Source organism: Procambarus clarkii, chromosome 48 (assembly GCF_040958095.1).
Source record: "Procambarus clarkii isolate CNS0578487 chromosome 48, FALCON_Pclarkii_2.0, whole genome shotgun sequence".
In the NCBI taxonomy this organism is placed as follows: Eukaryota; Metazoa; Arthropoda; class Malacostraca; order Decapoda; family Cambaridae; genus Procambarus; species Procambarus clarkii.
In genome coordinates, this window is record NC_091197.1 from 4,882,262 (window position 1) to 4,907,362 (window position 25,101).

Here is a 25,101-nt window from a genome sequence, read left to right on the forward strand (position 1 = left end):
GCAACAAAATGTTTTTACTCTTGGGATTGTAATCACCTCCACACTTATTCTACAGCGTTAATTTTGGTATCAATGGACTCGCAATGAAATTCCCAACACGGTGATATGAATATAAGCGTAGAATAATGATGCGGCCCGCCCGCAAGAGTGTGGGAAGTGGTGAAATTGTTACCCGGTATCGGTGACGGGACGACGCACGGCGCTTTGAAAGTTTATACTTATTTCACTCTCATGACATTAATTTTCTATGTACGTCATTCATTTTTGTGTCAATGTGTTCGCAATAGAATGTTCTATGTGCCCATAGGTAAAAAATATCAACAAAGCGTAAGTTAGAATAGCGCCAAATATAAAACAACGCTGGAACATATCAGTGAGCGTCAAACACACACGAAATGTTTTTACTTTTGTTATGTTTGTCAAGTTTATACTTGTTGCACACAGTTATTTTTGGTTGTATATTGATCGGAATAAAATTCCCTAAACAGACATATGCATATAATACATGATATGGGGGAAGCATTACCAGTATAAACGGCTAAAGTCACCCACCTGCAACCCGTTTGGGACAAAATACCATTTGATCGAAGTTATCCACACCTTTCATGAACTTATTGTACCATGCAGCCTAGTGGTGAGAAAGAGAGCCTCATAGCGCGCAGTTTGAAACAAACCCAAAGTAAATCGGATAAAAATTGAATTTTATACAAATATTTTAAAAGAGGACTCAACTTTATGTCCACTATGCGTTAGCGTTAGACGAAACGGGACGCGCCGGCGCGTCCAGATAGCGCGAAAGTGTTAAAAGGGGGTTCTCTAATTTTGTTACATTCTTCACCAGTTAAAAAATTTCTGGGTTCGGTTTACCTTGGCCGTGATAGATACTGGATACCAAGTCCCTAACTCATGCTGAAAGTGTTGATAAATAGCTAAAGAGAGCTGGATGCCTGTCTAAAGGACCAAACTTTTTAAAAATTACCAAAGAAAACTGCAGAATGGAGTGTTCTGTTGGCAATTTTTAGGGGGTTTGTTTAGGCAGGCATCAATTTCTCTCTAGCCATCTACCAACACTTTCAGCATGAATTAGAGACACTGAATCCAGTATCTACCATGCAGGCCAAGAGCACTGGTCTCTGGTGTTATGGGATTGCATCACTGGTTAGGAAATGCTGCCTTTTTATTTTGATTTGGTGCATCCCTCTTTTGATAGACTCCACCATCCATCTCTATTCCTATAGTGTATCTGTTGGGTTCTACCTCAGCCAGTCAGTCTGTCAAGTTGCAACCATTGGACGTCGGATAAAACCTCTCTTCTGTCTTCTTCCGATTTAGTCCTCAGAGTTGTCTACATTAGAAGGATGATGATAGTCATTGGATGACCTTTCCAAGTTTTATCTGATTTGGTCTGAGTGGGAAGTGGTTTAAGGCCTCATTCCTATGGATCTGAAAAATATTCAGCATTTCCCAGGTGGATATTTTCCTAAAATTTCTAGACTTTTTTTGCCAGTCCTGTCAAAGGTAGAGAGTTTTGTGGGTCTCCTAGTCTTACTCCTAGTCTTCTCCAGGTTTCCCAGCCTTTTCTTTCCCATTTTTTTTTCCTTTACGCAGATGATTTAGCCCTGGTGTTACACACACATCCAGGCTCTCAAGCATCTTCACATGTTGATCTGGCTGAATGATCCAAGACACAGTAGTTCACCACTGTGCTTTCTGTTCAACCATCTAAGCTCAGGTTTCCTTACCATCCTATCAGCCCTTCATCACTCGCTTCCTCTCCAGGATCCTCTGTCTGCACCATCGATGTTTTTGCACTTTGATGCTCCTCTTCAGGTAATCTGCTTTGCTCATGTTGGATTCATTCTGTGGGTGTCCTACAGTAGCTCTACTGTGTCTTGTCTCCTGCCTTCCCTGGTCGATGACCGAGCCGCGGGGACGCTTAGCCCCATAAACACCTCAAGGTAACCTTCCCTACAACTATTGGAGACCCCTAATATACAACTCAAAATTAATTTTTGCTTTGGGGAGCATTATAATGAATAGGTCAGAACTTAGCCTTTTTGAGTGAGTATGAAAATTCATTTCAGATAGACAAAAGATGCTCCAGTTTATTCATTCAAAAACCCTGATTTCCCTGTGTGACTATTTCTTTGTCAATAATAATTTGATGGGGCTCAAGACAGTGGACTTGAGACTGGTATAGGTACTGGTGGTGATTTGTGAGAGGGGTTCCTTGGCTGTCCATGATGTCAAGTTGGGCTTGAAAAGGCTTTTGAATGCATTGGGGAAACTTTCTGTTTTCATTTAAATATATATTGAGTCTTTTTCCAATTCTTCTAGCATGTATATGACTTAGTAGGGCCATTCCAAACAGCTCTTTGCTGCATTTCCGTGACTCTCTTGAACCTATCCAGTGGTACCTTCAGGACGCCTTGGGAAGCTTCAGTGTCTTAATCGGGAAGGAGATTTTCTTTTGAACTCGATCTTGTTTTTTTCTTGCAATCAAGATATTAGAGAGTTCACCCATTTTATCAAAGCAGACAAATTATACAAAAAATGCATTTCTTAACTTTAGAAAAAGTGAAATCTTAGGTTATTTTTATAATATTGGTATTTTAAAATGTTATTTTACTGTTTGCTGCATTTAATTGAAAAATCTCTCTTTTTAGCTATGGCATTGTACACCGGGACTTAAAACCAGATAATCTGCTCATCACTGCTCTTGGTCACATAAAACTGACGGACTTTGGCCTGAGCAAGATGGGCTTAATGTCACTGGCGACTAATCTTTATGAAGGCTATATTGATAAAGAGACACGGCAGTTCTCGGATAAGCAAGTCTTTGGGACCCCTGAGTACATTGCACCTGAGGTTATATTACGGTAAGTTTTTATAATGCAAAAATATTTGTATAACCGAGGTTCAGCTGTGACTATTCAAGTTGGTTTTTCATGCTTTGTTTTTAAAATATGTAAATTTTCATTTATATCAACAACTGACTCGGTTTTTGGGTAGTACATATTATAAACTTAGTTTGAATAAATGAAAGGTAAACAATTTGATTTTTTTTTTTTTTTTTTTTTTTAAATGGAGAACTTGTAAACCCCCCAAAAATATAAATGTAAGCCACTGAGGTGGCTTCTCAGTTATCCTTCTAACCTAATAACTGCTTGCTGGAGCTATGCTGAATATACCAGGTTCCTGTGACTGGCTTTACCCATCAGGGCCAAGCACCTTATAAAGCTATCTTGATAACTCAGTTTGGTATGAGTTGCATATGGAATAATAGATCAATTCACTACTGGGCTGAATCACTCACTAAAATAGAATGAAAGTAAAATAATTCTTGACCTTCCTCTGAGTAATGTTTAACGACACTCAAAACCTAACGGAACACTGCAAAATTATGAGACAAGCACCCCATACTTGAACCGAAGTGCACCTATTTTCCTTAGTTATTTTCGAAGTGCACCTATATGCACCTTACCAAGTGCATTGGGAAGAAGAGAGAACACTGTGGAAATGTAGTAGCTACTGCAGGGCCACTCGCTCAAAGAGAGACATTTCATTACTTTTGGCACACTGTTTCTGGTGTAGGCTTGTTAGTAGCTCCCTGGGCTTGTCCATGGTACCTTCACTAGATAAATTTGTCAACAATATCTGACCTATTAGTATAAATATCAAAAATTGAAATCAAACTCATGAAAGGGACTTGCATGATGAGACTGCCTGCAGGAGCCAGGGAAAGGGTTACCTTACCTCTGGGGTGAACGGGTTAAAATGAGGATGAAATTGACGAGTGTTGGCGTTCAGGAAAAGGAAGAGGATGGTGATGTACAGTATACAGCTCTGTGTCAACTAGACTAGCTATAGATTGGCATAGATCTGTAAAGCAACCAGGCTTGCTATGGGTCGGCACAATTCTGGGATCGGAGAATAGGGCTTTAGATCAGCATTAAGCTGCCTACCCGACAAGGAAAGGTAGTGTCTTCATGGAAAAACTGGTTAGTTTTTAAGAAGTACTAGACCAACCAGTCTGTAGTGGATACTTGGGCATGCAGGCCACTCCAAGCAACTTCCTGTTGGATTAAGCTCTCACACGTCGAACCTGGCCCCGGGCCGGGCTTGGGGTGTAAAAGAACTCCTAGAACCCCATCAAGGTACAATCAAGGTAGTGTGTGTGTACAACACACAGGAACAAGGCTAGATTGCAACAGTTTATAAACAAGGAACAATGCTAGATGGCATCAGATTGTGAAAGGGAAACAAATGCTTGTTATGCTTTATGAAGCTGTGGAAGCTTTCCTGTAGTGTGGTGCTGACTCACAAAGATAAATGGTGTGTGATTCATGGTCATTGGACAGTTATTGTCCCATAACATCTCTTGGGATGATGGGATAATAGTGGATTTCCTTGTGTAGATTATATGTTTGACACTACATACTGTATGTAGTCAGTAATCAGATAGTCAGTAAGTTGTAAGTACAGTACAGTATAACTATATTCAAAGTTAATTTTGATATGTATTTACTGTTATGAGTTATGGAGAAGTAATCTTCATTTTTAGTTTTTAGCGAAGGAAATCGTATGCAGTTTTCCATACTCAGAATGTATAAATTTAAGAGGGAATTACTCATACTATGAGAGCTATGAACTGAGGAATTGTGTATCTTCCAGACAGGGGTATGGCAAGCCTGTGGACTGGTGGGCTATGGGAGTTATTCTCTATGAATTCCTGATTGGGTGTGTACCCTTCTTTGGAGAAACACCCGAGGAACTCTTCGCGCACACAGTGAACGATGACATTGAATGGCCAAGTGAGGAGGATTGGCCAGTGCCTAGTGATGCCAAGGACCTGATAACTGCTCTGCTTCACCATTCGCCATTGGATCGGTTAGGGACTGTAGGCGGAGCATTGGAGGTTAAGGAACATCCATTCTTTATTTTCGTCGATTGGGATTCACTTCTGAGGATGAAGGCAGAATTTGTACCACAACTAGATAATGAGGAGGACACTAGTTACTTTGACAGTAAGTTGGTGCCTTTGTGAACTGTAAATGGGAATGTTAATAGGTAGAGATACATGTAGTATAATCCTGCAGCTGCACAGAGGTGCTTGGGAGGTTACCTTTTACATGATGCTTCTGTTCATCTAGTAGTAAAAAAGTAACTGGGAGTCAAGTAACTGTTGTGGGTTTCATGCTGGGTAAGATTGGTGTAGTAGTAAGCCTAGGGGAAACCTTGAGAAGTCTAAACTGGCTTTCTGCCTCCGACTGTGGGAAAGCATATTGCAGAATTGGTATAGAGTATTAGGTCATTAAATGTATATGATCAATAGAAACATAATCCTTTTTTCTTATACCATTAATTATCTGTATCAAATGTCATAAAAAGTACTGTACTGTATATGGTAAAATTGCATTGAAATAATAGTTTTGTTTATCATTAGTAAAATTGTTTTTCTTTGCAGCACGTCTGGATCGGTATAACCATGAGTTGGAGGAAGATAGTGAAGAGGGAGGGGAAGGTGGAGCATACCCATCGTTCTCCTCCTACTCTCCAAGGTATCACAAATTTACTTCTTCACACTCGGCAGATGCCCCGCACCTAGATTCCAGTTTCCAGGTAAAGTGTCATGAATTAGTATTGCAGGATCAATGGTACAATTTTTTTATATTTGTAAATTTAAACAGAACAAATAATTTGTACTATGCATTGAAATAGACTAACACAGTCATTGCATTTCAGCATGTGGGCTTCTGCACCTTTCAGCACATAAGTACTAGTTTAATGCCCAGTTTCTGAGCTTTATCACTTAGTTATTTCTTTAAGCTAGATGTTGGTTCTGCCATGGGCTGGACTTGGACTATACACACTCAGGTCAAATCAACATTCTGCACTGATACCTGAGTTTTTGGCTGAGGGTAGAATGTTTTATATATTTTAGGGCATTGTTAGATAAAATGAAAATGTAGGAGATGAAATATGATGGCTATGGGTGGGAGAAGACTAGCAGGAAGGGACAATATTATAATTATGGAATGCAGGTATGGGATATAAGAACTGGGAGATGGTGTACTATTCGGTCATGATATGTGGAAGTAAAACTGCAGTATGGAAAGGGACAGAGCTCAAAAGTAAAAGCAAGTTACTTTATATATATGTGTGTGTGTGTGTGTATGTGTATGTGTATGTGTATGTGTGTGTGTGTGTGTGTGTATATGTGTATGTGTATATATTATTAATATACTTTATAGAAAAATAGCTGTTGTAAGTGGGTATATCCATGACGAAGTATATGTAGGATGGATGAAAAGGAGTGAGGAAATGTGTTGAGTGGCAGGCTGGGAAGCACACAATTCACACAAGCGTTATAGACATGTTGGATGGATTCACGAGTCATATTATAAGAAGGTTGTACAAGTGGTATAAGGGAATCACGTGGCAGAGGCAAATGACTAGTGTCCTGAAAAGGCAGAGTATGTAAAAGAAAAGTGGAACAGGGAAAGCTTGTAGAGAGTTTTTAAGAGGGAAATGTTTGTGCGGTAATTGTCACACGGAGAAACTTCTGCTGTGTCCACCACTTAATGGGGAGGTCTCGGAGGGAGTTAAGTACCAGAAGTATACATTGAAAATTGTCTAATATTTTGTTGAAATTAGAGTAAGTGAAATTTTGAACTTTAGATAGATCTTTTTCAGGAGTGTTAGTATTGCAATTGTTCTTACAACCAGATCTAAATGATTTTGGTGCCTGTAATCTTTCATTGGACAGGGGCTTGTTCAATATTCATGTTTTGAGCATTCAGGAATTAACTGTGTTCATGTTCACTTCTTATAAACGGAATAGGGTAATATTTTACGTGAGGATATGGGAGTGATATCTTGCATAATTTTATGAGTGCCATTTCACTTGAATATGGTTTCAGTGATAGTGGGAACATAGAGCAAGTCAAATGACATCTTAAACTCTAAAATGGAGTGCATAACTTGTCATATGATATACAGTATTTGATATCAAAAGGACTTAATAGGTTAATGATCTGCAATAATAAAATCTGAAAGATTGTTGCATTATTGAGTCTGGCCCCAGGCCCGGCTTGGGGAGAAGCACTCCTGAAACTCTCTCCAGGAATGCTTCGGGTACATTTGTTTCATTTTCAGGTAATATTTTACATGCATATTGCCATGTACAATATCATGCATAAAATAAATTCACAAATTTCCAACATGGCTGTTCAGTATTCCTTAATTTTGTTAAAGTGCAGTATGTAGTGATCTTTTCATTAATCTTGTATACTTTGACCTGAGAGTAGGCTGGTATCCTCTGACATTTTGCAGAGAGAGAGAATGTTGAACATGACAAAAGCATAATAATATTTAAACATTAAAATTGCAGAACGAGACTTCAGGTGAAGGAGGGCATGAGGGGACAGATAGAGGGAGGGCCATTGTGTCCCGTGGAGACTCTGGACACAGTGACCAATCGGAGTCATCGCGCTCCACACTAGAGTCCTCTACTAACACACCAGATAATGAAAATCAGGACCTTCCTGTTACACCAGATGTGTAAGTTATTCTAACATTGATGTTTAGCTTAAAATTAGTTTTGCATTTTGCTGTTCATAATTGTAAATTAATGTTCATATGTTAAAGTACAGATGTCATGCATGTAATAGCTGTATAAATATGTATGTGAACATTATACAGTATACATATTCTTGCATGTTGGGAAAGTAAATGTCGTGTAAAATGGAGAAATGTAGATAAAGAAATAGGTAAATAATGGGTCAAAAATGGGTTTGAAATATATATTACTAAACCTATGGAGTGGAATTGGGTAAAAAATTTACAGGAAAGTTTTAAGTGCATGCTAGATAAATAATGTTGGAATGGGCAACTAGTGATAAAATCCGTAGGAGCCGCTCATTGTTAAATCGTGTTAGTGTGATTAGTAGTAGGCATCCATCAGTCTCGGGAGACTATGGAGTTGTGCTCTGGTTGTCGGTCTGGAGTAGCCTCTCCAGGGTAGGTTGATACGGGGGAGAAGCTGTCACGCATGCAGCAGGTCCCCCCTTTTCCATGGCGCTGAAAGTCTCCGATGGCAAGGCAAACGCCAATATGATTAGTTCCAGCGCCATTGCAGGAACCTGCCATATGATTAGTTCCAGCGCCATTGCAGGAACTGTCAGAACGAGGTTGACGGCTGATTACTCTCTGGGCTACTAGTATAAAAGTTGTCTCACATTAATTAATAGACTGTTTTTCATTGTGTTGTATTTTTTAATGTTCTGGAGTGGCTAAAATATAAAGACGAGCTTACACCCTTATGCGGCAGGCGTTGCAGGTTCCTAATCTGCTCCCATGTGCATCAGGCGACTCAAGTTCAGACGAGTGAGGGGTAACTCGTGAATTATTTCATACTTAATCATTTTAAATTTACTTTTTATTTCTAAATCAATTCATGGTTTAGAAGAAAGTGCTGATATTAATTTATTTGCATCACTGAAAGTAATAAGATGCTTAATGTGAATCTTGATGCCATTTTGTGAATGTGAAGTAAGTGTAATGTCAATGTAGGAAGAGGTTTTCAATAGTTAAGTGTCTTGCAACCTGAAATTTGAAAATATAGAAATACATGAGAAATAGTAGTCATAAAGTAGTCATAAGTCAAGTAGTCATAATGTCAGTGTAATAGGAAATAAGTGTCTAACAGTTGTTTGTAATAAACAAGAGAGATAATTAAGCTGGGATAGTTAGAAGTAAAAGCTTGGAGGAGGAGTTAGTGTTAATATTGATGACAAGAAGTAAGGCAAACTAGGAGAAAATTCAGCAACTCTACTATATTCTGTTTAAGCTTTGTCTTGTGGAGAGATGATGATAAATAGTATTTTGAGATATTTAAGTGTTAGAAATTGTGGAAACTTGGAGATAGATTGAAAGATACATAGAAAAAAGATAAATAAAGAAGTAGCAAGTCCCTCGTGACACAGTGGTAAAACACTCGCCCTGTGCTTCGCGAGCGCTTTGGCCTGGGTTTGTATCCTAGTCAGGGAGGATTGACTAGACACCGATCCTTAACTGTATGCCTCTGTTCACCCAGTAGTGTCTGGATGCCTGGTTGTTAAGTGATTTGGTGGGTCGTTTTTTCAGGGGAAAACTGGGATTAAGGACCTGCTCAAAATGCTATGCATGCTAGTGGATTTACAAGAATGTAAGAACGTGTGTATATATAAATAAATAAATAAATAAATATAAATAAATACAAACTAATAAGTAATTACAGTGTAAAACTCAGTAATATAGATATATACTATTGATGAAAGTTAACTGAATTGCTAGAATGTTAAATGTGTATCCAAGTTGATTCTGCAGGAGGATGGCTCCTGTTGAACTTAGTCTATACCTGTGTTTCTGCTTGCTGTCTGGGGGAAGCCCCTTTGGCTTCCCGGAGCTAACCTGGCTGATATGAATGTATTAGATCCCTGACATCAGTCAGTGTGCATGGAGTTCTAGACCTACCAGGGACCACGAGCCAGAACCTGGCCCTCTCGGAGAGGCACGAGGAGCAATGGCCTATAGAAACCCCCATGTGGTTGGAAGCATTCTATCTGCCATCGACCAGGTCAGGCACCCTGAAAGGTAAGTGCCCCAAAACAAACCTATTCTGGTTAAAATATTACTACTGAAAGCTGAACTAGTGGACAGAACTCGCCAAATGAAAATGAGCATGACGTTACCATGTCACCGTGCCGCTGTCTGCTCACCCTCTCCTCCCTGGGAGATTATCTTGAGGTTATCTTGGAAGGGGGAAGGGGGAGCCCCAGACTCTCGTGCAGCTATCCACCCCACAGTTCTGCAGCTGATGTGAATTGGCAAAGTTGTGTGTCTCTGGCTCCTATGTTCCAGTTCTGTGCCTAGTGGTGTGGTGCTGTCTTATTGGAGGTGTGTGAGCCAGGAATTATTTCACAAGTACTTGGGCTACATGCACCTAGGGTCCCCTTCCCTAGGTGCCCTGTAAGTACTGCCCTTGAGGCTTGGAGCCACCTTCCACAAGTCACCTTGGGGTCTATCTCCACAAGGTCTTTTGCTGTTTGGTGATTGACCACCCTTGGAGTCAGCTGGGGTGTTTTTGCACTCCTGTTTGCCTCTGGGTAGGGGGTAGTTTTGTCACTGGTTGGGGCGCAGAGTACTGTGCAGATAGTTTTCACCTCTCATAGCATCTGGCTCTGTTACGCTTTGTTACGAACTCCTCCATAACCGGATTCTTTTAAACCCTAGGATCCTTCTCAAGTTCAGAGATCCCAAATCTTGGTGGAAATGCAGTGTAATGTTTAATGTAAGAAATAAAATTGCACTTAAAACTATCACTTATTATTATCTACAACTATATACACACCTCTGACAAGGTCTTCAGTGCAACACTAGCCCTCACGCTAGCTGCAGTTATAGTGATGTCTTCAATCTCCCCACTAGCCCACTTGCTAGCATGCTCAGTGAAGTCTTCCAGCGCTCTACTAACCCTCTGGTTAGCATACCCAAAAGGTGAAATCTCAGTGCTCCACTAGCCCTCTGGCTAGCACACCCAAAAGGTGAAATCCTCAGTGCTCCACTAGCCTTCTGGCTAGCACACCCTAACTGAGGCATCCCAAGGTCAACTTGTGTACTGCTTCACTCTCTCTCTGCTTCACTGCTGTCTGTCACCAATCACCGGTACCTCATCACTTCCCAGAACAGCATATTAGAAGATAGGGAAACTAAGATAAATGGGAGGGTCAATTGTTTAACTCAGAACCTGGATCATAGATGGAGCCGAGGTCCGTGACACGCCTGGGCACGTTGTCCTCTTGCGGGGGTTTTCTTTTGTTTTTGTTTTCCTGCCTGGTGGTGGGAGGGTGGGGGGGTGTCTGCCCCATGGATTTGGTTACACCCATTTATATCATGGTGGTCCTTCACTAGACCCCAGTGAGTGTACACATCTCTGGGGGTTCAGCTTTAGCAGTTTGATTGGTAACTTTAGGCGCTGGTTAGCAGTACCCTTCCTGGGCTTTCCTTAGCGAGATTACTCGACTAAAGACCCTGGGAAGACCCGCGGGGTTTCTTTGGTCCAATGGATGCGACCCCTGGGCCCCTCTCGCTTCATGCGAGTTTGAAGGTTGCTCTGTCTCCTTGTCTCAGGGTGACACTCGCTGTTTATGCCTCCATCTTGCTGCCTGTTGGGTCAGTGACACCTTCCACCCGGAGTCCTGCGAGCTTTGTTTTTTGTTTGTACTCAAATACACCCAGTCCACTGATCATGATCTTCGGGTGCAGGCAGCTTTGGTGTTGCATGCTCGGTTTAGGCTGCTGCAATACGCTACCTTGAGGCTACCTTGAGGTGCTTCCGGGGCTTAGTGTCCCCGCGGCCCGGTCGTCGACCAGGCCTCCTGGTTGCTGGACTGATCAACCAGGCTGTTAGACGCGGCTGCTCGCAGCCTGACGTATGAGTCACAGCCTGGTTGATCAGGAATCCTTTGGAGGCCGCTAGGTCGGTTGCTATCCCGGATGCCCCGAGACTGCCCCAAGACATTGTTGTGTCGCATTGCAGCCAGTTGTCTGGACTTCACGTTGAGGAGCAAGGGCCCGACTGCCTTCTGGGTAAGTCCTCTTGTTTTGTCTTTGGGTAAGTAGCTCCAGAGAGCTGAAGGGGCTCCCACTCCCCAGAAAACCAGTGTTGAATGTAATAAAACACCAGTGTCTGGGTGAGACCAGGAGGCTCCCCGGCATCCCTCCCTCCCTCCAGTCTGTGTTTTTTCGCGGTTTTTGACATCCAGCCTCAGAACTGTGGGGTGGATAGCCAGTGTGGGGGTCTGGGGCTCCCCTCTTCCCCCCCAGGGAGGGGGGGGGGGGAGTTGCACAGAAAGTGGCGCTGTGACGGGTGATGTCATGCTTGTTTGCTCTTTTTTTATTTGGGGGGTTCTGTCCACTAGTTCAGCTTTCAGTAGCAATATTTTAACCAGAATAGGGGTTTGTTTTGTGGTGCATAACTTTCTGGGTGCCTGACATGGTTGATGGCAGACATAGAATGTTTCCAATCACACAGGTTTCGATAGGCCATTGCTCCTCGTGCCTCTCTGAGGGGGGCCAGGTTCTGACTCATGGTCCCAGGTAGGTCTAGAACTCCATGCGCATTGACAGAGGTCGGGGATCTAATATATTCATATCAGCTCCGAGGAACCTCCGGGTCCTGCCCATTAACTGGCATTTCATTACATTCAACGCTGATTTTTTTTAAGGATGCTTGCTGAACTCTATACTTCTTACAGTAATGTATGGAATACTCTTTCAGTTACTTCTATATCAGTTTTCATTCACCTTAATTGAATAATGTTGTATATTTTGTCTTTATATCTAGCTCTTTTTTTTCTGAGGGGAGCCCCTATGGCTCCCTGGAGCTTATCGGGCCAATGTATTTGATATTAGACCGGGACATTAGCTATGGAGTTCAGACCTACCAGGGACCATGAGCCAGAATCTGGCCTCTTTAGAGAGGTTTCAGGGAGCAATGGCCCTGGAAACCCCCCCCCCTCCTTGTGGTTGGGAGTTTCCCTTATCTGTCATTGACTGGGGTTAGGCGTCCAAAAAGGTAGGCATAACAAAACAAACCCCACATGGTAAGAAACTAACAACAAAAACTGAACAGAAAGATAGAACTTCCTTCAATCCCAAGGAAATGAGCAAACAAGTAAACGTAACACACTACTGCCGCGTCTTCCCTGGGGCATTCGACCCATTCCTGTAGGGGTTCTTGCTGTTCGGCATTTGCCTTGCTCTTGGTGGCCAGCTGGGGCTTGGGGTCCTTGTTTGGCCTTGGGTAGGGACTGGTATCATGCTGGTTGGGGCATCAAGGTGTTGTGCGGCCTGCTACCTACGCGGTGACCGGTTCCTGTTGTTTCTGGGGACGGTGTACTTTTGCGAGGTTTTCTCTTTTATGTTCGTTTGCCTGGTGGGGGTCTGGCTTGTGTGGCTGTAGGCCCACTAGTATTGTTTGGTGGCCCTCTGCTAGGCCCCCGTGATTGTACACGTCGCAGGTGTTTTAGTGTTAGCATCTATCCCCTTGTTAGCTTTGGGTGTTAAGTTAGCGACACCTTGCCCGAGCTTCCCGTAGTCATCACCCTATGGGCTCTGGAAAACCCTGTCGGGGCTCAGTGGACCTGTGGATGTGTCTTCCGTGTTCCAACCAGTCTTGTGCGGGTTCATTGGTTGCTGTGCCCTTGTCTCAGGGTGACAGTCGCCTCTTTTTACCTCTGTCATGCTGCCTGTTGGGTCACTGACACCTTGACCCAGAGTCTTGCGAGTTGTATTCTCTGCTTGTTCTCCAGTACTCTTCTTATATCCTTACTGTTAAGTGTACAGGCGGCTTCCGCATTGCATGCTCAGTTTAGGTTGCTGCAACGTGCTAGGCTGGTTTCCCACCCGGATGCCCCGGGTCTGCCCCGTTATGGTTAGCTGTTGTTCGCCCCTTTTCCCTCCCTGTTCCCGGCTCCTGACTGACTGCGGGTTTTGAGGTCAGGGTGGGGTTTAGTCGGTGCCGAGATTCTGGCGGTGGGCTTCTTCTCCTGCGCTTAGTCATGTCATCTTTGTATGGGTGCGCTTGGACGTGGTCGAACTGCCCCATCCTTCCGGGATTCCCGCCTGTTCCATTGCTGACATGGGACTTTGCAAATCTGCAGTTCTTCTGGACTTGTTCTTTTGTGCCCTGGATTCTTTGGCCTTCTTCGGTTGACTTTTGTCTCCGGTCCAGCTTCTGTTGGGGCCAGGTGCCTGTATGGTGTCCCTGGACCTCTGGTACACTTCTTGGCACGTTCTTCTCCAGGGTTCCGAGACTGGCACAGTTGGTAGTGGGGCTTCAGGCTTGCTGCTTTTGTTGCCTGCCCTAGTTTGTATTTGGTACCTCGCGTATTTACGCATCTTTACCGGGTCTTGGTGACCTGTCTATGTCTGCTTGGGTTCCGATTTCTGGCCCACCTTGACGAATGGCTGGTGCAGTCTCCTGGTCGGTCCGCTTGTCTGCTCGCCAGGGGTGTGTGGTTCTTTCCAGCTCACCGGGTTCGGGTTCCTGTGCACTGGAGGACATTCCATCTGGTTCTGTCCCAGGTTCGGACCTGGGCGAGTCTTGTTTGGGACTCTCGGACCGCTTCTTTGTCTCTTCCTCCGGAGGCGTTGCTGTGGCTGCGGTCCCGCCTTCGGCTGTTTTTTATGGGGTCCCGGGTCACTTGACGGTTGCTCGAACAGTTGTGTGGGAGTCTGAACTTCGCCATGCTAGTCTACCCGCCGGGTCGGATTTGGCTTCGGCGTCTGTTTTGGTTCTTTCGGGGACGCCCCTTCTGCCTCTCTCACAATTGTTAGGTTCGTCTTCCAGGGGCCTTGTGTCAGTTGCTGCGTCGCCGGCTTCCTCTTTGGGGTTTTCGGGGTTCAGTGCCTTGGTGCCTCCCCGAGCCTACGATCGATGTGTTCACGGACGGGTCATCTCTCGGCTCGAGCTTTGTGACTGGCAGTCACCAGGCCGGCCAGGTACAGTGTGGTCCGTCCTTCCGTCGAGTTCACAGCACGGTTCGGGAATTCGTGACTGTCTGGTTTGCGCTTCGGAGGGTTTGGATCACTCGGGGCCCTACCATCTGGCTCCATTCGGACTGTTCTCCGGTGGTTCATTGCTGGAACCATGGGGCTCTCTTCGTTCCTTGCCTCTTTGGTGTTGGTCCCATTGGATGGCTCGTCTGCTGGATTCCCAGGGTTTGGCTCTCCTTGCAGTTCATATCCGGGGAGTGTCCAACGTCCTGGCAGACGGCCTGTCTCTGTTCATTCCTCTGTTCACAGAATGGACGGTCGACGCTGTCTCGTTCCGTTGGCTCTGCCGGATGTACGGACTCTCGAACATGGACGTCTTCGTGTCGTCGTGGTCTCAGCATCTCCCATTCTATGTGGCGCCCTTCCTGCATTCGCAGTGAATGCCTTTTGGCAGGACCGGTTGAGGTTGAGTTACCTGTACCTCTTCTACCCCCCCCCCCCACACCCCCACCCCCCCGGTCCAGCTGTTGCTTCGGGTTCTGGCTCGGTTGGAGTCCTTCCCAGGGAGAGTAGTCCTCGTGGCCCCTTGATGGCTGGCCCAGCCTTGTTTTCAGGCACCGCTTGCTCGGTGTCCAAACCCGGGACATTTCCTGCAGCTCCGCCTCTTTCGGCAGGTTGGCCTTCTCAGATACGTGGCTGGTTCGGCATTCTCCTCTGCTCTTTGTGTCTGGTATTTTTGACACGGGGTGTATCACCATCTCTATGGTGATCAGGTGGCTTTGTTGATGGTGTCCCACCTGAGAGGTTCATCTCAGCGACCATATGAAATTTCCATATGGCTGGGGATGCGCTTTGGGTTGATCCAGTTTCCCTCGTTCCCTGTTCCAGGACTCGGGGTCTCCGAGGTCGTCCGCTGGGTTATTTAGTCTAGCATCCTGCGGTCTATCCTTGCGCCCGTGCCGTTTGGACGTTTGCAGCTTTGGCGGCCGTGCTTGGTAACATGTCTTGGGCTCATGTCGGTCGCGGGGTTTTGGAGGTCGCTCAGGGTCCTGGCCACCAGTTATTTTGTGAGCGTGTCTGCTCCTGGGCATTCTTGTGTTGCTTTGGGTCGCAGGTTGCAGCCTGTTGTCTTGACTTCGCATTGCGGAGTTTGTGGCGGCCGCCTCCCAGGTCAACCCTCTCTTTTCCTTCTCTTTGGGTATGTAGCTCCAGGGAACCATAGGGGCTCCCCTCAGAAAACCAGCATTGAATGTAATGAAACGGCATTTTCTGGGTGAGCCCCGGAGGCTCCCTGGCAACTCTCTCTCCCACCAGTCGGCGTTTTTTTTGCGTTGGTTGAAGCTTAGCTTCCGAACTGGAGTGCTATGCAGCCGGTGCTCTGAGGTCCAGGGGTCCCCCCCCCCCCTATTCCCCTCTCTGGGAAGGGAGGGCTGTGCAGACGACCAGCATGGCAGTAGTGTGTTACGTTTGCTTGTTTGCTTGTTTCCTCGTTTCCTTGGGATTGAAGGGAGTTCTACCTCTGTTCGGTTTTTGTTATTAGTTTCATACAATGTGGGGTTTTTGTTATGTCTACCTTTCTGGGTGCCTTATCTGCCCATTGACCCCGATCAATGGCAGATAAGGAAAACCTCCAACCACAGGTGGGGTTTTTCAGGGCCATTGTTCCCTGAAACCTCCCTGAAGGGGCCAGGTTCTGGCTTATGATCCCTGGTAGGTCTGAACTCCATAGTTAATGTTCCAGTCTAATATAACATACATTAGCCCGATAAGTGCCAGGGAGCCTCCGGGGCTCACCCAGAAGATGGTGTTTCAATACATTCAACGCTGTTTTTTTTTTTTTTACTACTGCTTGCATAATATATATCCTAATATACCTGCACAGAATTTATTAAGTATACAGTAGTAACTTTGTCACTTCTAGTGCTTATGATAGACTCTGTTTAAAAGGGGCCTCATAGCCTGGTGGATAGCGCGCAGGACTCTTAATTCTGTGGCGCGGGTTCGATTCCCGCACGAGGCAGAAACAAATGGGCAAAGTTTCTTTCACCCTGAATGCCCCTGTTTATTTGGGGGGTAGAAATAGCCTAAGCTACTCTATCCCTTTGAGATGTATTTATTGCTTATCTCAATAAACATACTTGAACTTGAACTCTGTTTAACTGATGTCGAAATGTGTTAGTATATAACACTCTCTTAACACTTTGCCGGTCGAGCTGGTCTCGGCCCTTCATGGATCATGAAGATTTCTGGGCTCACCTTTTGTACCCTTGAAATAAATAATTCAGTCATACTTTAGATAAACATCTGTTAACTTACTTTAACTTTTGACGTGACGGAAGGGAGACGATTTCTGTCTTTTCTTTTAAACTGGTTAAATGAGAAAAATATATCACAAATGACTCAAAAATACATTTGCACATGATCAGAAAGAACTTATTTATCATTATCTTTTGCAGAACCCCTAGTTACCTTAGGGCTCCACAGAACCCCAATTGAGAAACTCTGCACTAGACAATAGATGCAAAAAATAATTGTATTTTTAATAGATTATACATGATGGGGGACGATTATAAGAATGCTCATGAATAGCAATTAAATGACGCATTTTAGCATCATTGGAATGTTTACTATCAAAGTACAAATGACACATTTAAACATCAGAATGTAAAATGGTTTACGTGCAGTGCCACACAGGGTCTTTACATGCAGTGCTACACAGGGTCTTTACGTGCAGTGCCACACAGGGTCTTAACGTGCAGTGCCACTCAGGGTCTTGACATGCAGTGCCACTCAGGATCTTGACGTGCAGTGCCACACAGGGTCTTGATGTGCAGTGCCACACAGCGTCTTGACATGCAGTGCCACACAGCGTCTTAACGTGCAGTGCCACACTTACTCTATAATAATTTTTCAGTTTGGAAAATTTGACTGCCAAACTTTCATTTGGCAGACTTGGTGAATGTGCTCAATATTTTCAGCAGTCAATTAATATTATGGTTAACCACATGCAAATACATTAATGCTGCTGTACCTTGCAATGACTAGCCCTGCAGTTTTTGTCATCTCGTACAGCTATGAAAACAACTTTAACTACAGTGCCACTACATGTAGTGCATATGCAGTCTCCGTGGTGTAGTGGTAAGACACTCGCCTGGCGTTCCGCGAGCGCTATGTCATGGGTTCGTATCCTGGCCGGGGAGGATTTACTGGGTGCAATTCCTTAACTGTAGCCTCTGTTTAACGCAACAGTAAAATGTGTACTTGGATGAAAAAGTGATTCTTCGCGGCAGGGGATCGTATTCCAGGGACCGTAGGATTAAGGACTTGCCCGAAACGCTACGTGTACTAGTGGCTGTACAAGAATGTAACAACTCAACTCTTGTATATGAAGACCACACATCTTCAGATGCTCTCTCCATTGTCACAGCTTATTACTCCTGCAGTCAATGCCTTCCTTGTTGCAGCTTCTTGCCTCCCACATAGCATGCATATTATTTTCCTGTTTTCTATAATTATCAAAAAACCCTAACTGTGTTAACTTGTCCTCTGTTATTGCTTTAAGAAAAAAGCAACTTGAGCACTTACGTGTGACGAGTCGTGTTCCACGTTTAAAACTCGAGGCTCACAGCTTCGTCAGTCACCTGGGTGTGTTGAGCAATTGATGACTGTTCATACATAGTAAATATCATAAATAGACGAGTGGTGCAGGTAACTCGTATCAGTTTAAAGAAAGGATTATTGTATAGACAGTTTCTATTATTTGTTAATTTTCTTGCGTTAATTATTTTGTCTCGTTATGAAGAACTGATATCAACATTCATAATATAGTGGTCTGGTTTTACCTGGTAGTGGTTTCAACACGGTAAGCTGAAGCCTGTTAGTTACAGCTAGCCAAGATCCGACACTAGACAAATATCGGAACTGGAGAGGGGTGGGCATGGGAAATGTCAAGTCGTATATTTGACAATTTCGTATTTTCTGTTACTGATACATGTTACTGTTTATTTCTAAATTGTTTGTTTTCACTTTAAATGCAATAGATTACCTTGTTCATAATCATTTAGGAATGCCAGTAAATTAGATGGAGGCCATGTGTGTCAGAGTACTCCAGAATCATCGCAGACCGAGAGTGAGGATGTCTCCCCCCAAGTTCAGAGGAGAAGACGTCTCCATTCTCATTCGAGAGAGACTCTGCCGCGATTCTCTATTTCTGGGGAAGAGGATTGGTTAAGGTATGAATCAAGTTTGATTAGCGTATGACACCTTTAACTTTACTTTAGCCCGTGACAACTTGAGTCCGTGACATTATTAGCCACTGATAGCATTAGCCCATGGTATCATTTGGGGTAAATAGTTTGAACTGTAATATACTTTTATTCTGCAGCTAATTGATGTAAACATTTAAGCAAAGGTGCAGAAATTGGCATGAAGTAGAAATCTAAATTGTTTGAGTAAATACCCAGTCTTTATATGCCCCAACCTTTGTATGGTCATGCTTCATATACCTAGTCTTTGTATGCCCCAGTCTTTATATGCTCTAGTCATTGTATGTCCCCAATTTTGTATGGTCATGCTTCATATACCTAAGCTATGTATACACAATCTTTGTATGCCCAGTTTCTTTATGCCCTGTGTATGCCCATTCTTTGTATGCTAAGTCTTTGTATGAACAGTAATTGTTCTGTGTTTGTATGTAGGCTCTAGTTATGCCCCGGATATGTAGCCTCTAGTTATGCCCAGGATATGTGTGCTCTAGTTATGCCCCGGATATGTAGCCTCTAGTTATACCCAGGATATGTGTGCTCTAGTTATGCCCAGGTTATGTACGGTTTAACCCTTAAACGCTTTCAAATGTTTTGTGCATAATCTACTAGGCAAATGCTCTAATTTTGTCTAAATAATACCAACATAACTTGAAAAACAAAGAAATAAAAAATAGTTATAAAATTGAATATTGAAAATTTCAGGTTTTGAAATCAGCTGCAAAAATATAAAATATCACCAATTGTTCATTTGACAATTTTATGCTTTCAGAATAGCATATGATCTTCATTTTCATATATTTAGAATATAAGTTTTCAGTATAGTTTACTGCAAACAAAATCGTCAATATGGCATTTGAAATATGTGCAAATTTAGACAATAAAAATGTATAACTCCAAACGTTTAGGGTTTATGAAAAATCAATTCTGTAGGGATTGTAGAACAGACAGCTGTGCACACTATATGTAAAAATGGTGAGAATCAGTCAGAAACTAGATTTTTGGATACTGAAGTAAGTTGAAATTCTAGTTATAGATATAATTGAAGTTATCGACATTGAATAAGGCAGTTCTAATGCATGAATTTACTTGTGTGTTTTAATAAACATTGTTTGGTATTTGTACTTGAATATGTGAAGGTTGTAGGTCAATATGTGATGAAGTGAAATAAAGAAAAAATACCCCCCCCCAAAAGCTAAATATAGGGATAATTATTATAATTATAATGATTCAGAGAATATATATAGGAGGTGCTTTATATAAGTCAAAAACCCTAAACTGGTCCCAATCATGAAAACAACCTAGAGAGACGAGGAAAATTGAGTTTGAAATCTGTGAAAAAATCAGCCAAAAAAATTTCAAAGTCCCAAGTTTTGCGAGTTGTGACTGATTTATTTGTTGACCAATTTCATTTTATCTTCATAGTTTGGGACTGGTATGCGTTCTCCAGTGTGTGACGGTTACAACAAAATCAAATAATAAACAAAGGAGAAAAAAAAAATAAAATCTTAAAAAAATCCCATAAATTTTTGTTTTTGGACATTGATGAAAGTAACATATTAACATTGGTCAATGTATTTATATGATATATAACAAAATAGAACATAATAACATGTAATTATTTGTGTTATGATGTATTCCTTAGCAGTGCTATAAAGGCACTAGCCGCATATCCACTTTGTGGACACTTCTTACTACTGTACTATTCTTCTTCTTGTGTGTTGGACAGGTGCTTGCATCTCCTTATTACTGCATTATCCTTGAGTTCCTGTTAATAGGAGCCGTTCTCCTTATGAACAAAACGTTCTTCTTTTTAAAAAAGTTGTCTAAAATCAATTTCTGAAAATATTTTTATGAAGTTTCACGACGCTGAAGCCAATAAATTGGAGATTTGTTTAACCTTTAGACGGTGCATATTACCGCACATATTGGGGGCCTGGTACCGAAAAATATTCAAATTATGTAAAAATAACTTAAAAATGTTAAACAAATCTCCAACTTTTTGGCTTCAGTGTCGTGAAACTTCATCAAAATATTTTCAGAAATTGATTTTAGATGAATTTTTGAAAAATAAGAATGTTTTGTTGATAAGGAGAACAGCTCCTAATAACTGGAATTAAAGGATTATGCAGTAATAGAGATGCAAGCTCCTGTCCGACGCTCAAAGAAGAATAATAATAGTAAGAAGTGTCCACAAAGTGGATATGTAGTTGGTGCCTTTATATCATTGCTTAGTAATACATAACAACACAAATAATAATAACTATGTTAATATGATCTATTTTGTTATATATCATAAAAATACATTACCCAATATTAATATTATGTTACTTCCATCAATGTCCCCAAAATATTTTTCAGTTTGTTTTTCTCTCCTTTGTTTATTATCTGATTTTATTGTAACCTTTACATCTTGGAGAATGCATATGTTTCCATAACTATGTGAAGGTAGAATGAAATTGGTCAACAAATAAATCGGTCACAACTCACAAAACTTGGGACTTTTTAAATTTTTTTGGCTGATTTTTTTTTTTTCTCTGATTTCAAACTATTTTCTTTGTCTCTTTAGGTTGTTTTGATGATTAGGGACCATATTAGGACTTTTTCACTTATATAAAGTATACCTTAAAAATCTGAAGTTTTCAATATTCAGTTTTAAAATAAATTTTGATTCTCTTGTTTTTCAAGTTATGCTGTGATCATTTAGACATAGTTGGAGCATTTGCCTAGTTGATTATGCAAAAAAAAAAAAAAAAAATGGAAAGTGTTTGTGCAAGTTTTACAAATTTGTGTTAAATTATTTTTTGTCAAATCATATATGTAGGTATTGCGCAGTCTAAGGCTTAACATTTTCAAGTAATTTTTACATAATTTGAATGTTTTTCACTTCCAGGCCCCCTTATGCTAAGCAGTTTAAGGGTTAATTATGCTCAGGATATGTATGTTTTATGCCCAGGATATATAGGCTCTAGTTATGCCCAGGATGTGTGTGTGTGCTAACTATGCCCTATGTTAGTATGCATGCTCTAGCATTGCCCAGTCTTAACATGCATGCTCTATGCCCACTTTCTCAGTCCTGGCATGTGTAGTCCTGTCCTACTTTCACACACTTGGTTTAAACATTAATTTTCTCACTTCAGGTAACACTGTTATTGACGGGTTTGGGGTTTGCCATGTCAAATTATTCTTTCAATTTTTGTTCATCCAATGAGTTTCTATTCATAATTCAAATAACTCCTAATTCTACTGACTTGAAAGCTATAACTCTTATGTATGATCATCAAACTAAAGTTCTTTTCATTATTGGGTAATGTAGACTAAGCAGCTATTTCTGGCCACAGCCCCTTAGATTGCTCCCAGACTCGGGGTCAGAGTTCACCCAGTATGCTGCTAAACATAATGGTGAGCTTCTCAAGTGGTCTTCCTTTCGAAGAGAAGATGGTAGAGAGTAAATCCTAATCTGCTACCTGAGCAACTGCTTGCTATAAGACAAAGAAATTGGAACAAACCACTTGACATCTCGTATGAGCAATTGTTTGGATCACAAGGAGAATCGGTTATCTCTAACTACATATTAGTAAACAACCTGCTACACCAGCTGCCACAAGGTGGCAGCACACACTTCCGAAAGTGTTAAAAGGACTAACAGACCTTTGTTAGGGGCCTCGTAGCCTGGTGGATAGCGCGCAGGACTCGTAATTCTGTGGTGCGGGTTCGATTCCCGCACGAGGCAGAAACAAATGGGCAAAGTTTCTTTCACCCTGAATGCCCCTGTTACCTAGCAGTAAATAGGTACCTGGGAGTTAGTCAGCTGTCACGGGCTGCTTCCTGGGGGTGGAGGCCTGGTCGAGGACCGGGCCGCGGGGACACTAAAGCCCCGAAATCATCTCAAGATAACCTCAAGATAACCTTGCTTTTCTTGTGCCTTCACTTGTTTCACACCCAGCTGTGCAGCAGTAGATTGTAACATTGGTGGCTATTACTCGAGACATTCTCTATACTTGAGGGAATTTAGGGAATACTTTAGGGTTCAGTGTTTTAGCATTTGTGAACCAATGCATTACATTGTCACTCGTCCTTTGACTATTGCTGTTCATTTCAGCTTGGTTTCAGGATTCTCTTCCAATGTCACTGAATGAAGAGGACCAATAGCCTGCAGAATTATCTAAGCGGGATGTGTGTGTAACCTGCAGCATGGTCTGGAATCTCTTTAATTAGGCCACTGGCATTGGCCACATACCATTTTTCCTTGCCATTTTTCCTGGGAATTCTGATGCAGTTTTGTTCCCTACATTCATAGTAGCATTTTCTGACTTTGCCAAGTGGTGTTTTTTTCGGCAGTGGTGTTATTTTTATCATTTTTTTAAGTACTCAATGGGCCTAACAATATCTTGTCTTGTAGATCACTGCTGTGAGCTCTGCTGCTGCTAAATTATTGTATTGATAGTGTTTGATCTCTCTCCATGATGAGGCATGCTTTCATCTACATTTTACACATACACTGTTAGAACAACCTTCTTTTTGGTTGCTTGGTTTGACAACAACCTTGTCTTCTTGTTGCTTCCAGGTGACTTCTTCATTTAGAAAATTTTTTCGGAATGCACTGTTCTTGTTGGTCATTAGCCATAAAGGTCAGTGAATTTGCGAGCTGCAACAGCATCCTGGATCCTTGTCCTTTTATTCCCAAGAGTGCTTTAAGCTGCAGCCTCCCAAGTTCTGGCTTTATAATCCTCTCCTTTTATCAGTCTTTTTGCATTTATTGTTTAGATGCATGATTTTATCCCCTGGACTACTACCCCCATATTTAAAGGCTCGCATGTAGCAGCTGTTCCAAGTTCTTTTCCTATGCTGTTGATTTTGAGAAGTTCTTGAACCTTGCCATGTTCTTGCTGGTGGCCTGCTCCAAGATTTGAGCTTGGTGTTTCTGGAGATTGAACCAGACATTCACCACTCGTTATCTACCTACCTATCTACTGCTGCCTCGTCAGCATTGTGGGGCTTTGGGCTACCTGTCTTACAACCGACTCCTGTTGGTGCTTGGGTACTTGTCTTCTGCTCTGGTTCAGTTAATTTTCCCTGGTAGTATGTGCTTTATGGTACTTGTTCAGATCAGTGCCTACTTATCCTTTTTTATTTCAGTAGATGTTGCTCCAGGGTTGGCTAGCTATGGCAGAAATTGAGCAGACATGGGAATAAAGCATAGTGATATAAAATTATTCTTTTCTTGGTGATCCCTCGGTTGCTCCTGTTTTTTGCTGTTGAGGTCTTTATTTCCTTTGTGCTTGGATGATGTGGGTGTTAAGTAGGGGCTGCCAGCTACTGTCCCTGTTGTGGTGGCTGATGCTGCAACATGGTGGCGGTTGGTGTAGCATGTATTTTCCTAATAGGTAATTGACGGCAATAATTTACTGTCAATGCAATACCAATGATCACTTGCAGAGGATGTAGAGTTGCTTGTTAATTTTTCATCTTGCATCAAGCAACTACTCAGGTGATGAAAAGTGTGTGACTCTCCACTGTCTTCTCTCTCCAACTACATAGCAAGACCATTTGAAAAGTTTATTTAAAACTAGAGTTTGGAGTGTTAAGTGTCCTGGGTGTACTGATAATCTGGTTTGGTGAGCAACAAATGGACTGCTCAGAAATAAGCATTTCATATCATTGGATACATTTTATATATATCCATTTTAAAAGGTTTAAGAGAATATTTAACTTGGGAAGGATACTTCACAAGGGCTTGATAACCAGCGAGGTTGTCGACTCCAAACAATGCCCACCATCACTATGACCTTCATTGCTCCACCAACAAACTCCAACTCAAAACTCCAACACCACAGTCTTTTTATTTTTGTTTTGTTAGTGTAGGGGTAATAGGGCATGGGTGTAAGTTTGAATGGAAATAAGTGATGTAAGAAAATGCTCTTAAGCAGTGTGGGTGACCAACAAGTGGAATACACTGATATGAGCATCTAGTTATGAAAGCCATCTCCATCCTCAGATTCAAGAATATATATGGCAGTGAGCTAAATTGTCATGAGATTGAAAATGAAGAGCAGCTGGTACCATTAAATAGGAAGCAGGGCCAAAGGGGTCAGATCTTGCTCCCTGAAGATTTTGATAGGTAAGCATCCATCCACCATATGCCCATAACCAAACCAACACACTCATCCATACCCCTCACTCACCCCTCACTCTAACCCAATCACTTCAAATCACCACCAACTTTAGGCCGGACCATTAGAAGAATGAGGGCAGTCAGAGGTAACCAAGAGGATAGAATAAAATAGTGTATAGGAAC

At 42.4% G+C, this 25,101-nt stretch overlaps 1 protein-coding gene across 1 annotated transcript in view; it reads left to right on the forward strand.

Moving 5' to 3' along the window:
- The window catches only part of LOC123764692 (microtubule-associated serine/threonine (MAST) protein kinase dop), a 421,441-nt gene that overhangs the window by 352,844 nt on the left and 43,496 nt on the right, over positions 1-25,101 (forward strand). Inside the window, 5 exon segments of the mRNA XM_069302486.1 lie at positions 2,667-2,879; positions 4,675-5,027; positions 5,468-5,622; positions 7,394-7,563; positions 18,606-18,773. Of these exon segments, the coding sequence (XP_069158587.1) occupies positions 2,667-2,879; positions 4,675-5,027; positions 5,468-5,622; positions 7,394-7,563; positions 18,606-18,773 (1,059 nt within the window).